This window comes from Copadichromis virginalis, linkage group LG22, assembly GCF_057382275.1.
Source record: "Copadichromis virginalis isolate Kocher_CV1m ecotype Utaka linkage group LG22, C_Virginalis_male_GT1.1, whole genome shotgun sequence".
Taxonomy (NCBI): Eukaryota; Metazoa; Chordata; class Actinopteri; order Cichliformes; family Cichlidae; genus Copadichromis; species Copadichromis virginalis.
Window position 1 is genome coordinate 24,743,410 of NC_140638.1, and position 15,040 is coordinate 24,758,449.

The 15,040-nt window shown below is 39.5% G+C and overlaps 2 protein-coding genes across 2 annotated transcripts; both read right to left on the minus strand.

The window, feature by feature from the left end:
- LOC146683415 (glutathione S-transferase A-like) lies at window positions 1–6,981 on the minus strand. The gene is made up of 6 exons (XM_085446068.1): window positions 6,655–6,981; window positions 2,273–2,338; window positions 2,058–2,163; window positions 924–1,042; window positions 701–789; window positions 1–572 (listed from the first exon to the last, which is right to left on the minus strand). The coding sequence occupies exons 1-6, from the start codon at window positions 6,820–6,822 to the stop codon at window positions 440–442; spliced, it is 681 nt and encodes a 226-aa protein (XP_085302194.1). The 5' UTR covers window positions 6,823–6,981; the 3' UTR covers window positions 1–439.
- Window positions 6,982–9,816: 2,835 nt separating this feature from the next.
- Window positions 9,817–13,650, minus strand: LOC146683416 (glutathione S-transferase A-like). The gene is made up of 6 exons (XM_085446065.1): window positions 13,424–13,650; window positions 10,924–10,989; window positions 10,721–10,826; window positions 10,397–10,521; window positions 10,232–10,320; window positions 9,817–10,127 (listed from the first exon to the last, which is right to left on the minus strand). The coding sequence occupies exons 1-6, from the start codon at window positions 13,589–13,591 to the stop codon at window positions 9,995–9,997; spliced, it is 687 nt and encodes a 228-aa protein (XP_085302191.1). The 5' UTR covers window positions 13,592–13,650; the 3' UTR covers window positions 9,817–9,994.
- Between the last annotated feature and the right edge of the window lie 1,390 nt (window positions 13,651–15,040).

The window sequence follows — 15,040 nt, forward strand, 5'->3', positions numbered from 1 at the left end:
TGCTGATTGACACAAGTTTATTTTTAACTGAAGTGACAATGGCCAAAATACAGTACACTCAGTGGGTATACATGAGGCTGTGAATTTAACGTAGCAATGTAAAATCATGCAAATGATATCAAATTGAAGCATGAGGCATTGGAGTTCCCTTTGTGTACAGAAAACTAGTTCTTAGTCCTTTTCTTCTTTAGCAAAAAATGTTCTGACTCCAGTTCACTGATATAAATTTATTAAAGGTTAAAAAAAAAGTGTAGATTTAATTTTTTTGACTGTTGGTTGATGCTACATGACATCTCATATTAAAAACAAACAAACAACAAAAAAAACTGCTGTTAATGGAACCTGAACTTGTATCAGTCAACAGAAACTGTTGTTCGATATACACACAAACAAAAGCTGCAATATTATTATGTGACATTCATTCACGTCTGCATGAATGTCAGATGTCTTTCAGTGTGTCTTGTCCCTCAGGGTTCTCCAGCCAATGAGGAGGCCAGCTGGCTTTGACACTGGGTCTATCCTTCAGCAGATTGTAATACTCTCCCAGTTTAGGATAACGCTTTGCAGACAGCCTACAGATCAGAGCAGAAGGTAGAATATAGAATATAAAGTTCAGTGACTACAGATCATCACTTATTATACTGATGAAACATGAAGGAGAAGCAGCTGTCATTTCTATTTCCTTCTCTGCCACTCTTACCCAAATCTGAAAAGATAAGCAACTGTAGGAAAAATGACCACATCTGCCAGTGTGAAGGACGGTCCTGCCACATGAGAGCCTGAGCCCAGCTTGGATAAAAGAAATGCAAATTACAGCACAGTTTGAATAAACCAAAGCAGGCGATGTCAGCTTGTGTTTCTGTGTGTGTGTGTGTGTTTGTGTGTGTGTGTGCGTGTGTTTGTGTGTGTGTGCCTTCACATACCTTCTGCAGGTAACCCTCCCAGAGTTTGAGTTCAGTGGTCAGAGCCTCTTTGTTTCTATTCAGAGCCGATTCATGTCTCTCACCTTCAGGAACAAACCAGTCGTAGTAGATAACCGCATCTGAAAATAAACAAAACTCAATCACATGATGCTAAAAACATTTTTTACTGTAAAGGCATCGCAGCACTATTTTTATCAAGCACTATTTTTGGTAAAAGACTACCCACTCTCCAAGAGCCCACACTGTGATTTTGAGTTCACTGTTCTTTACAATATTGATGTTGATTTTATTGGGCAGCTGTAGCTGAGGAGATAGAGCAAGTCATCTACCAACTGGAAGGTCACTGAATTTTATCCCCTGACTACTCCAGACTCCAGTTTTCTCGAGCAAAATCCTGATGATGACCACCTGATGCATCTGTATGTGCGCACAAAAGCATTTAGGTACAGGAAAAAAGTGCTTTTGTGTGACTGGGTGATGAATGAGGCTTGTAGTAAAAAGCACTCTCTGTGCTTTGTTAGTGTTATATAAGCAACACTCCATTTACTATTGTACCATTTCTTTTATCAACTCAGAGTCATTGCCAAGATAAAGTCCGGACTTCCTCAAAAGGGCCTGGAAAACCCTTTTATCACTTCCCACCTGGACGACTTTCTACTTTGGTACAGAATAACTATCTCTGTGCCACCTGCTGTAAGTCAAGAATACAGCAGTTCATCTTTTCACTGGTATTGGAAATCATGAACACGTCCCTTCATTGGTTCCCTGTCCATTTTGGAATTGACGTTAAGATTTTATTGCTAATGTTTAAGATTTTTAAGTGGACTGCGACCTTTGTATCTGTCTGAGCTGCAATCATAAAACACATTCATAAACCTGTAAGAGCTAGGATATAAATGGCTTTCAAATACATACAAAATCCACTGCTCATAAACTGTCTAAAATGTTTTGTTTTGGGTCTGGACTTATTTCAGTTACTTATCTCCATCATCATCTAACGTGATGGAACACCAGTCTAGTAAGTTTGGCAGGCTCTGAAGGGAAGAGACTGCTTCCTCAAAGTTCACCCATATCTCCTCAAGCTGCTACTGCTAAGTCAACTGTAAAACTGTGTAGGCAAAGTTTTCGTCTTACTGAGTTTCTCGTAGAATGTGAGACCCTCAAACATGCGTTGGTACATCAGAGCTTGTTCTTCTTGGCTGTCCGGGATCAGTTTGTTTCCTTGGGACTTAAACTGGCTCTGCCATTGAGGAAAGAAAAAAACGCGCACACATATGAGCTTGTTACTGTTTGTGATGTTGAATTTAGTTTTAGGGTCAGTATAATTCTTAATGAATTAGAATCCTCACCTCCAGGTAAAAACAGACTGCATAGGAGTCGTTCACAATAGTGTTTCCATGTTTGAATGTTGGAAGCTGTGGAAAAAAAATTAGAACGTGAGCAAGACAAACTATCAAAGCTGCCATTTGAATCACTTGGATACCCGAAGTTTGCTATGTTAATTGCACTGAGAGCCGCCAGTAGCAGATTGCTATGATTACATGTTGTAGTGCATCACAAAGTGCAACATATAACATATTGTAGTTTGTTTTTGCCTAAGTTAGCTGCTAAAGCTGTAGCAGGCGTGTCACCCCTCCAATCTGCAGAACAGGTCAATATACAGTACTGTCATGCTAATAACGTCTTGCTAACCTTTAGCTTCACAAAGTATTTGGCCCTGTTGTAAAAAACAAAAATCCTCGTGACTTTGACAGCTTTAACTACACTCCAGGTTCTTGGTGCTAACCCGCGTGTGCTGAGCAACTTTTAATCCGTTATGCCCAAGGAGAAATCAGGTGAAGTAAGTAAGTAAGTAAAATTTTATTTATATAGCACATTTCTAGATAGAGATCACAAAGTGCTTTACAAGATATAACAGATTAAAAAGACAAAATACAAACAAAGTTAGCAAAAGGCAGTTTTAAAAAGATGTGTTTTTAGCTGTTTTTTAAAAGTAATCAATGAATCAGCGGATCGTAAGTCCTGAGGAAGGGAATTCCACAGTCTGGCGGCCACAGTAGCAAAAGCTCTATCACCCCTAGTTTTCAGTCTCGTATACTGAATGACAAGTAGGCCCTGACTACTCGACCTCAGAGACCTACTAGGGGCATAGGGCTGTAAAAGTTCAATGATATATGGTGGTGCTTGTTGTTGAAGAGCCTTGAAAGTTAAAACCAAAATCTTAAACTGGACTCTAAATTCAACAGGAAGCCAATGTAACTGCATGAGCAACGGTGTTATATGTGAAAATTTCGAAGCTTTCGTCAAAAGTCTTGCTGCAGCATTCTGAACGATCTGCAGACGCTCCAAAGAACCTTTATTTAAACAAGTAAACAGGGAATTGCAATAGTCCAGTCGTGAAGAGATAAAAGCATGAATAACAATCTCCAGTTCGGTATAGGATATAATAGAGCTCAATTTAGAAATATTTCTTAAATGATAAAAGCAAGACCGAACAAGAGATTTAACATGACTATCTAACGTAAGAGCAGGATCAAGGATAATCCCTAAGTTCCTGACAGATGGTTTTACAAACGTTGAAAGAGGACCAAGAGCATTTATTATACTGGGTATATGTCTATCTGGGGCACATAAGAGGACTTCGGTTTTACTTTCATTTAGTTGGAGGAAGTTTTCAGCCATCCAGCCTTTAATGGTTTCCAAGCACACATTTAAAAGCCGCAGCTTAGAAGCCTCTTCCGGTTTAAAAGATATATAGAGTTGGATATCGTCCGCATAACAATGGTAACAAATATCCTCAAAAGGGCTCAAAATGTGCTGAAGAGGGAGTAAATAAACTAAAAACAGTAATGGCCCTAGCACAGAGCCTTGTGGCACACCAAAAGACAGGGACGCAGAAGATGATCTATACTTAGAAACTGCCACAGAAGAATATCGTTCAGAGAGATACGAGGAGAACCATTTCAATGCAGTCCCAGAGACACCAACCCAGTGTTTCAGCCTGTTAAGTAAAATATAGTGGTCAACAGTATCAAAGGCCGACGTAAGATCCAACATTAAGAGAACAGAACATTTACCTGCATCGCTTTGTAACAAAATGTCATTAGAAACTCTAAGAAGGGCTGTTTCAGTGGAATGAACTTTACGAAAGCCAGATTGAAATTTGTCGAAAATACTATATTTATCTAAAACTGCTGTAAGCTGCTTAGCCACGATCTTCTCTAGAATCTTAGCAATTAACAGAATTTTTGAGATCGGTCTATAATTGCTAGTGAGAGATGGGTCCAGCATAGGCTTTTTTAACAAGGGATGTATAACAGCAGTTTTAAAATAGGCAGGGACTATGCCCGAGGCCAAGGAGGTATTAATTATAGTAAGAATACAGGGACCAGTAGAGTAAAAGACATTTTTAAATAATGATGCAGGTAAAAAATCAAGAGAGCAAGAGGATAATTTTGTTGCACTAACTATTTTTCCCAGCTCTGGTAGTGAAACAGGTGAAAAACCTTCTAAAACAACAGGCCGAGCTGGCGTGGGAACAGACAGCGCAGACGCTGAAAAAGACAGGTTTTTCCTTATGTTGCTAATTTTTTCTAAAAAGAAAGCAAGAAAAGTTTCACAATCTTCAACAGAAGAAATAATAGCAGCAGGTGGAGCAGGAGTAATAATATTAGTAATAGTATCAAATAAAACTTTAGGATTACCTCTGCTCCTTGCAACCAACTGAGAAAAGTAAGCAGCCCTCGCAACTCTAATAGCATTGTTAAAGGAGGCTAAAAGATCCTTTAAATAGAGGAGATGAACATTTAAGTGAGTTTTCCTCCATAACCGCTCGGCTTTACGGCAATTACGTTTTATAAGACGAATGTTGTCATTTAACCAGGGTACAGACTTGGAAACAGGCACAGGTCTCATTTTAATCGGACAGATTTCATCTAAGATCGAAAGACAATGATAATTGAATAGATCTATAGAAAAATCAACATCGTTTTGTGGGGATAATGTTAAATTAAAAACATCAGAGAACTTCTGTGCTGTGGAGGAGTCTAAAGTGCGGGAAATAACTGTCCGATGAACAGGAGACATAGGCTCATAAAAAGACATATTAAAAAAGACACAATAATGGTCAGAAATAAAAATGTCCTTAGAACAGATATAATCAATATTCAGACCCAAAGAAAAAACAAGGTCCAGTGTATGGCCTTTGTTATGTGTGGGGCCAGATACATGTTGGATAAAATGAAAAGAGTCCATGATACTGGTAAAACTCCTAGCAAAGCGGTCGGACTCATCATCAATATGTATATTAAAATCTCCCACAAGAAGCAATTTAGACAACCTCATAGTAGAGGACAGAAAATCACTAAACTCGGCTAAAAACGAGTTGTTTGGGCCAGGAGGGCGATAGACCAACGCACAGTAAAAAGGATCCTTCTTTCCAATTTTGATGAGCTGCAGTTCAAAAGACAGAAAGTGTCCAACTTTCACTGAACGGCAGTTAAAACGGCTCCGATATGCCACCGCGAGGCCTCCTCCACAACCAGATCCTCGAGGCTGGCTAATGACAGAGAAGCCATTTGGGCACATTTCAATAGTAGACGAATAATCCGACCCCCGTTGCCAGGTCTCAGTCAAGAACAGGAAGTCCAGATTTTTAGAAACAATAAAATCGTTAAGCACAAACGATTTATTCGTCAAAGATCGGGCATTAAAGAGCGCCATAGACAGCGGGGTGAAAACATTGTTGTTGGAAGAAGCTAGAGTTTCTCGAATTAAAGGGCGTAAATTCTCGGGATCAGACCCTTCACGTTCATATATTCCACTCACCGAGGGGATGAAAAGCCAGTCGGCAGGAGAGTCTGGATGAACCCTTCTGAGATAACACGGCCTTGGAAAGCCGGGCCCCCTATATCCAAGTAGGGCCTTGGGAGACAGATTCCTCTCCATATAGCTGTCATGTGCGTAGGCAACGGAAAACGCCCGACATCGCTTTCCAATTCGTCCCCGCCGCCAGAGGAGCCTAAGCTTCACCTGGATGCCCGATCTCTTTCCTCTTCTTCTCCGTAGTCTACGGGGAACGCTGAAAGCGCTGGCCGAAGATCCAGTCACAGGCAGAGGGTGGAAGGTACCAAAGGAGTGCGGAGAAAAGTGTGGAGAATGGAAAGTCCCACAAAAGGAAGGAGAAAAAACATCTTTGGCCGTCATTGACGAACGGATGGATAGCAGCGTCAGACGATCGTAGACCAAGGCAGCCAGTACATCATTAAAACAGTTAAAAAACAGCAGAGTAGAAAGAAAAAACACGACAATAGAGCGAGACCAACTACACCCGGCAGCGGCGAAGCCAAACACAGGCGCCATCATGCCGGAAGTCTTTCTGAAAAGCCAGGCCAGTATGTTAAGATCTACATTGGATAAGATTTTGTAATATACCAACAATCAGTGTTGACAGAAGGGCACTGAACTGAAACAGCTGCTCTTGGGACACAGCCCACCATTGGCCAAAGGTCAACTTTCACAGCTGCCTTTCTAAAACTTAAAAAAAACTAAGATGGGCGGGCTGAATAATGTTGTGTAACCAGCTTTACTTAGCTAGTAGAGCAACAATACATATATCATGTTGATGAGGATGAGGTTGTTGAGGTTATTATGCAAAGTGTTTTTAAGCATTAGACTTAATGATAATATTGTATGGTACATTAGCTAAGGTGAAATTTTCTTAAGGCCCTACCTGTCCCCTGGGATTTATATCTAACACTTCTTTGGACTTGTGCTCCATTTTATCGAAGGACAGCAGTTTTTGGTTGTAGCCCTGCAGGTTCTTCTCCTCCAGAGCGATCATCACCCTCCAACAGGGAGGCGATCCGGCCCCCCACAGGAGAGTCATTGCCTTAGCCATGGTTTCAGAGGGAATTCTTACAACTGAGAGTGAAGTTGTGGAGGGATGATGAAATGAAGACAGCAGCTAGAGGAGCACAGACAGATTTATAGCAAGCTACAGCCCTTCCCATTTTATTGTTACGTAAAAAGATCGGTGCCTCAACACAAGACAGATCAAACACGAGCAGCCCCCTTAGTAACAGCACTGCTGATTAACTATTAACTACATCTGTGTGGATTATGAGTCGCCATGGAGACATTGTGGCTCCCTCTTTACAACGTTGCTTCAGTTCATTGTGGTTTTCAAGCATTCATTCATGGACAGCTTTGTTTTAAAAGGCCTGCGACAGCATTTCAAGGTTGAATCCAAGTTTCTGACTGGGACTCTGCAACACATTAAGTTTTTTCTTTTTCTGTTATAGATTTGCTGTCTTGTCATCTTGTTGCTTGAACCAGATTCAGCCAGGCTTTAGCTGTTGGACAGATGGATTCATTTCACCCTAGAGGACTTTGGGATCCAGAGGAGTTCATGGTTGACTCAACATTTAACATGCTAGCTGAGGTCCTGTGGGTACAAAACAAATCCTCCTCAACCGAGCTGTACAGCTGGTGTGAGGTATTTGTGCTAATATGCTGCATTTGGATTTTGCTACATGTGGCGTTGTGCATTACATCGACTGTACAATTTGGTCTTGTCTGTTTAAAGGACACTGTTCCCGAAGTCTTGTGTTTTGTTGCAGTCTCTCTGAGCATTTCCAGTCTGACCTAGGGATGAAATTACTGGGATGTCCACTGCTAAGAAGATTGTGGCGTTGTGTTAACACAGTGTGTGACCAGCACACTGCCAAAACCTTCCTTTTTATAGTGGTGCTCAAAAATATAATTAAACATTTAATTACCAACACTTGGCTGTGACTTATCCTCTCAGTTTCTATGGAAGCAGAAAGTTTGAACTTAGTTTTTCATAGGACTGCATAGAAGACTTTTTTTTCACATGACTATATAAACTGTATTTTTTTAAAGTGACAAAACCTGTAAAATATAACACAAAAGTTTAGTGAGTGTTTCACTGTGCACATTGGTGGCTAATTTCAGGTTTATAGAGCCCTCGAGTTGTTTTATTTGCAGTTCCTGATACCTCTCAAAATAGTCCTTGATCATGGTTTACATTTTAACAACCTGCTGTTTTCACGTTGCACATCCACTGGTGATATCGCTGGATGATTACAACTGATAAAGGTTATACGGGGGGGCAGATAACATTCACAACTCACGTGATCATCTCTTAATATCTGTTGAAAACTCACGATGACTTAGCATGTCATGTACATGGAAACTGTCCAATGCATGTCTCTGATGCCACCTATGTAAAAGCAACCCCAGTTTCTCTGTGATGCTTCCTCACAAAACTCAGAGTAAATGTCCACCTGAGCAGTTCCAGAATCAGTGTGGCAGTGGAAAAAAACGCAATCACTCTCCACTACTCTAGGTCTGTTGTGGCTTCCAGATGATAATCTACCACAACAAAAGCACGTGGTTTTCCTCCAACACACTCCTGCAAAGTATTATTTTCATGTTTTTAATGGGTTTGACATTATAATTAAAATTTTCTCCATAATAAGAACTTTTGCACAAGTCTTCTTTAGCACGTCATGTTTATTTATTTATTTTTTATTGGATCAAAATGCAAGATTGCGTAACACTGAACTATGTGATTTATGCAAAGTCATGACAACACATGCTTTCCTGTACTATTGTATGACTGAGGGGATGAGCCTGGATAGCTACTATACGACTAACTTTTGTTAAAATGCAAAATCATGCAAATGGTGCACTACTGAACTATCAGCCTAAAGAAATGTTAGCACAATGGATTTGATCAACTGTTGAACAGGAAAAGCCAGTTCTAGTCACGTAGCAGAATTCCTTTACTGTGGTGTGACTGGGAGGATGAAACTGGATAACTACATGGGTTACTATTGAAGTAACCTGAACATGGTTAGATCACAGATTGTCTATTAGGGTAACAAAAGCTGCTGTGATATTACATTAAGTGTGAGGAACTCCCAGCATGAATGTGTGACTGTCTTCATTGCTTCTGCTTGAATTTGTGCAAGTCTAGCATACAGTGTTTCCCGTAAGGGTGAGACCTTCCGTCATGCATCGGTACATTAGTGCTTGTTTCTCAGAACTGAAAATATTCAACATTTTCCATGTTTTAATTCTTGCTGTTTACATCGAGGTGTAAACATGCTGCACGTGGGTGAATGCAGGGAGCTAATAGAAAGAAACTGACAGAAGAAGTCAGGCTGTCCGGCTCAACATTGTGTTCCATAAGCATCTTAAGACTTTTGTTCATTTCAGAAAAACAGAGAAAGCTTTGCACTACACAAAGAGTACTGACAGTAAGAGTGCAATGCCTGAGAACGGATCAGTCAGCAGTTTCCTATATCTGTGATGCCCGAGATGTGAAAAGAGAAGCAGACACACCAAAACGGCTTCAAATATGCGCTACAGTTTTTTATAGAAGTTCATAGATTCACAATAAATCGACAGCTGTTAATGAAAAAAATCATTTAAATTATTTAAGGTGATAATTTATTTTGCCACTCTTTCCTACTTCCAATATTACAGTACATTTTAAAACTAGAAACAAGCTTCAGTCTATTCTCTGAAAGCAGCAACAATAAAGCCAGGAGGTGTAAAAAGAAGCAGTGATTTCTGGAAGTGATCCTGGGCCCACGCAGTGATTTCCATGACAGAATCATGCCAGTTTTTAATGCATTGCCGCTTGAGGCAAAACATCCTATAATGATTTTTGGTCTGGGTGCTCGCACACAGAGCTTTCTCCAGATTCACTGAACCTTTTGATGACATAATGTGCTGTTTTTTAGGCTTTTTGTTCTCTCCTTCTTTTTAAGATACATGGTAACTTGTATGGAAGCACAAGAGTTACATTGTTTTAAATGTGAAAATCCTAATAAAAAAGAAATAACTCCACAAAACTAGTGAATGTTTTTGTTTCTTGGAAGGTTTTTTATTGACAGGATAGAAAAAGATGCAAAGTCATGACTTCTGCGGTGAAGTTAAACTGCTGTCAGAAAAAACGGAATACGTATGAGTTACCAAAAGCTGCAAGCAAAAAAACAAGAGCCGCTCTGTCATTATGCAGCATCATCTATGGATGAATATCAGATGTCTTTCAGTGTATCTAGCCTCTTGGGGTTCTCCAACCAATGAGGAGGCCAGCTGGCTTTGACACTGGGTCTCTCCTTCAGCAGATTGTAGTACTCTCCCAGTTTAGGATAACGCTCTGGAGACAACCTACGAATCAGAATTAAGAAGACTTTCAAGTCCCATGTCTACAGATCATCTTTCATTTTACTGATGAGACCACGTGGAAATGCAAACAGCCTCTGCGTGCTTACCCAAACCTGAAGAGTGCGCCAACTGTTGGAAAAACGACCACGTCTGCTAGCGTGAAAGACGGTCCTGCCAGGTAAGAGCCTGAGCCCAGCTTGGAAAAAGAAAATACAGTTGGAACAAATCAAAGCAGGCCGAGTCTGTCTGAGTTTGTGTGTTCATGCACATACCTTCTGCAGGTAACTCTCCCAGAGTCTGAGTTCACTGACCAGAGCTTCTTTGTTTCTCTTCAGAGCCGATTCATGTCTCTCACCTTCAGGGACAAACCAGTTGAAGGTGTAGTAGATAACAACGTCTAAAAAACAAAACATTAAAAGATGGCACATTCATCTGTTAGCAGGTTCACATGATGTGAGAATCTTTCCATTTTAAAACATAAGTTATCCAAAGAGGCATTATTTTGGAAGTTGATCCAAAGGTTTTCTGTGTAATAACTTAATTTTTTTCCTTGAAATTTCCTGAGAGACGAGGCTCAGAGGAATAATAACACTTACTGAGTTTCTCGTAGAATGTGAGACCCTCAAACATGCGCTGGTACATCAGAGCTTGTTCTGCTGGGCCATCTGGGATCAGTTTGGTTCCCTGGGATTTAAACTGGCTCTGCAAGACATTAGGAAAAGACACACATTTAACTGGTGCACATTTTGTGATGTTGCATTCAGTGTGAGTGAATATTTTGTCAAAATGACGTTCTCACCTCCAGGTAAAAACAGGCTGCATAAGATTCATTGATGACATTGTCTCCATGTTTGAAAGTGGGAAGCTGAAAAATAAATAAAGAAATGAATAACAATAATCATAATAATGACAAGTTATAAAAGTGTGTTAGAGTCAATAAGCTGCTGTGCTGGATCAAACAGGAATCCTTAATAATAATTACAAGAACAAGTGAGATTACACACAACGTGTCACATATTCAGACACCAAACCTCACATTTCTGTGTTTTATTTAACGCTGTTCCCTAAACAAACTAAACCCAGTAACACATTTTTAAAAATGGGCCAGTCTGGCCATTCGATTAAACCTGCTCGTCAAGTTCAAACTGGTTCTTTGGCAGTACTGGAAATCATCATGGTACTTGTGGGCAGGGCGCTTCAACTCCAAGCTCTTATTCATTATTATATAACCAAGTGTGAGAAAAAGAAAGAAAAAGTTTGAAACCCAGCTGCAAACACAAGAGCTCAGTTATCTCTACACCCATATTCACTACGTGTCAGCTCACGATAAGTGCTCGTCCAATCAGGTGCTGCAAGGCGTCTCTTGGAGCGTCTTAAAAAAAATAAAAAATAAAAATAAAAAAAAGTCTACTTGAATAACGGAATCTTTTCCGCCAGAGCAACAACCCATATTTCAATGTTAATTAATGACCGTGATGTCGTCAAGGTTATTGTGCAATGTATTATGCAAAAGGATCAGATTCAAGGATATTCGTCAGTGTTGTGTTAGTAACAAGCAGAGGTGTGGACTCGAGTCACATGACTTGGACTCGAGTCAGACTCGAGTCATTAATTTTATGACTTTAGACTTGACTTGAAAAAATGTTCTAAGACTTGTGACTTGACTTGGACTTTTACACCAATGACTTGGGACTTGAATTGGACTTGAACCGGTTTACTTGAAAAGACTTGATATTTTACCCCAAATATAAAATTTAACATGCATATTATATGGAGATTGAAAATGTGACGTCATTCACGGGTAGAACCGCAAAGGATTCTGGGAACTCGTGGCAAGAGGTACTAGCGCACGCAGGCTTTCAATTAAAATCAGTCACACAGCCATAAAAAGAAACACAAAAATGTCAAGAAGCTGTTGTATTATTAACTGCAATAGCCGGTCGCATGACAGCCACGGGAAGCCGACGGGTAAAGAGATCGGTTGTTATCGGATTACGTCGTTGAAGAGAAATTGTTCGAGCCATGTTTCCGAAGTAACAAAGAGGCGACTGGATTGCAGCCATTCAAAGATCAAATATAACGTCCCAGAACCCTCCAGCTCACAGGTTAGTCTGCTCCAAGCATTTACACAAAGGTCAGTCTGCTGTTGTAGTTAATGCGTCATTTTCATAACATAATTGGTGATATAGGTTACAAGCAAGTCTGGCGCTGAACAGAAATGGTCGCGCTATGCTCCTTTGTTTATTGTGCATAAATAGTGAATTGTCCTGACACAATATTGCGTTTCGCTTCTGTTATTACCATGGTACATTGACAAAAACATATACTTTTATTCACAGGATAAAACAGGTTTTTTGTATCACTAATTGCCCAGTACTATTACAGCATACAATATTATTGTCACTGCTACATTTCTGTGATGCTACCAGAAATTATTTCCACTACTAATTAATTACCGTTGAGCTCAAAGGTCCTATTAATAAACGGTTAAGGAATGTGTATTTATGACGACGATTTGTGAGACTGGTAAACTTATGATATGTACGATGGTCTTTCGTTCTACACGGTGCATTTCAAGGTCCTGCACCCATCCGTCGGTAAACTGTACCTGGGCTTGTTGCAGTGACCTGAAGTTACTAAACTTCATGAGTGTATGCGCTCACTCCAAGAACCGTATGATTATAAATATGCATATAAATATGCTAAGATGAGATAGCTGACTTCATCTAACTAGCAAATGTTTTCCAGGCTACGTTGGTGATGCAGTTTTTTTTTTAAAATGATATTTAAAAAAAAAAAATCATTTATTTATGTATGATATTTTTGTCATGCGATTTCAAAGCCAGTCCTACAACCGCATCCAAGAATAACATGCAGCTTATCTCAGAACTGTCGGTGAAAATTATTCTTGGAGCTAGGTTTAATTGAGCTGCATTTTAAAGAGGTGCAATTTCACAATTTGTGTATATTTTCTAAGTTCACTATTTTGTCATGTGTTGAGAAAAACACAGATTAAAAAATTACATGGTCTAATATTTACATTTAGCATAACTGCAACATGCTTTTTTTCGTTTTTTTTTAAAGACTCGAAAGGACTTGAAATTCAAAGTTTCAGACTTGTGACTTGACTCGGACTTTTACACCAGTGACTTGAGACTCGACTCTGACTTGCCTGACATTACTTGAGACTTGACTTGAGACTTGAGGATAAAGACTTGAGACTTACTTGAGACTTGCAAAACAATGACTTGGTCCCACCTCTGGTAACAAGGGCTTGTTTGCAAAATAGCTCACCCTACCTGTCCCCTGGGATTTATATCTAACACTTCTTTGAACTTGTGCTCCAGTTTTTCTAAGGAGAACAATTTTTGGTTGTATCCTTGCAGGCTCTTCTCCTCCAGAGCGATCAGCACCCTCCAACAGGGAGGAGAGCCGCTTCCCCACAGCAGAGTCATGTCCTTGGCCATGGCTTTAACTTGAGATTCACGGCGTCACGCAAAACACAACAGCACATTTGAACTTCTCTTAACAAGTGTGTCGCTGTCCAGCTTTTAAAAAAGCGCGTATTGCCACCTACTGGTTGGAGAAAGTAACTGCAATTGTCACGAATCCATTTGACTTTTTCGTAGGGTGCACTGCAGTGGTCACTTATACTTAGGAAGGTCATCCTTAGGAGACCCGGATGAACCTGCGTGGCGGCCATAATACGAGCTATACTTATTCTCTAAGGCAGGGATCTCAAACTTAACTGAGCTGTGGGCCACTGCTGGAGCTGTCACCTTGTTTGAGGGACACTTTAGTGTTCAAGTAGTACAACCCCCAAACAAACAAACAAGAAAACAATGCCAAATATTTACAAAAATGTAGTGTAGTGTTTGCTTTTCAAATTTTCAAAAATATTTTTTTAAATATTGTATAACAAGACATAACTGCAGAAGTTTCTCACTCTTAACTACCTGAAGCCTTTCATTGAACCAAATAAACAAACTGGTACTCTCTATCGGGCCACACGCGTGGCAGCACTTCTGCTATAATTTTGTTTGTATTTAACAGAATAAAAATGCAGACATAAGTACACACATTAGTTTTTGACTGCTAGTGAAAACTCTTTTAGTGAAAACATTGCACTCAACAACAAACAAATCCTCCCTAACAAAAAAAGTAACTTTAGGGGCCAATTTGCATTATATTTCTTCACGTCAACATAAAAGGGGTGATGTGGGCTTAGTGGACTTTTTTAAGCATACTGTAAAAATCATTATGTAGTTTTAATAACAATTCATTACAATGTAAGCACTCACAAAGCTACTTTGTAAGATACTATAGCTCCCTCTTAAAGTTGTCAGTAAAACCTTCTTCCCAGGATTGCTTTTTGAACTCTCTGAGCTAACAAGCTAAAATAGGCTCATGCTGAGACATGAGATGGAAAAAATTCTTAATTTTATGTATTGATTACATGTTTTAAAATAGTAATCATCATCATCAGTAAAAGAAATAATTTTATGGTTTGAAGGTTCCAAATCAAAGAAACCATTGCCTCAAGTTATTTTAAGAGAAAACCCCCAAAATTGAGTAATGATGATGTAAATTTGGTTTCTTATTTGGAAATGTTCTTTTGCAGCAAAGATCTCAGACTGTTTTTAACACTGAATGTAGTCAGCTGTATGAAGCTGCATGAAGCTGCATGAGATTTTCTCTGACAACACTAATCTGTCTGATGACAGATAAAAGATCTTCATTTGTATGATAAACTAGAAACTTTAATCTGAAATTATTTAACACTGTGTTAATGTTGCTAATGTTGTGTTAGCAGCTATAAAGTAATTGAGACTCATGCAATTCATACAAGACTAACCAGAGAGGATCATTTCACGTTGAAATATATAAAGTGATACAGGACTGAATATAACATCATT

Coding starts and splice junctions, on each gene's coding strand:
- LOC146683415 (XM_085446068.1), bottom strand. CDS start 6,822: ATGGCTAAGGCAATGACTCTCCTGTGGGGGGCCGGATCGCCTCCCTGT. Junction 2,339..6,654: donor ATATAAATCCCAGGGGACAG/GTAGGGCCTTAA, acceptor TTTTTTCCACAG/CTTCCAACATTCAAACATGG. Junction 2,164..2,272: donor CAGTCTGTTTTTACCTGGAG/GTGAGGATTCTA, acceptor CCTCAATGGCAG/AGCCAGTTTAAGTCCCAAGG.
- LOC146683416 (XM_085446065.1), bottom strand. CDS start 13,591: ATGGCCAAGGACATGACTCTGCTGTGGGGAAGCGGCTCTCCTCCCTGT. Junction 10,827..10,923: donor CAGCCTGTTTTTACCTGGAG/GTGAGAACGTCA, acceptor AATGTCTTGCAG/AGCCAGTTTAAATCCCAGGG. Junction 10,321..10,396: donor GGGAGAGTTACCTGCAGAAG/GTATGTGCATGA, acceptor TCTTTTTCCAAG/CTGGGCTCAGGCTCTTACCT.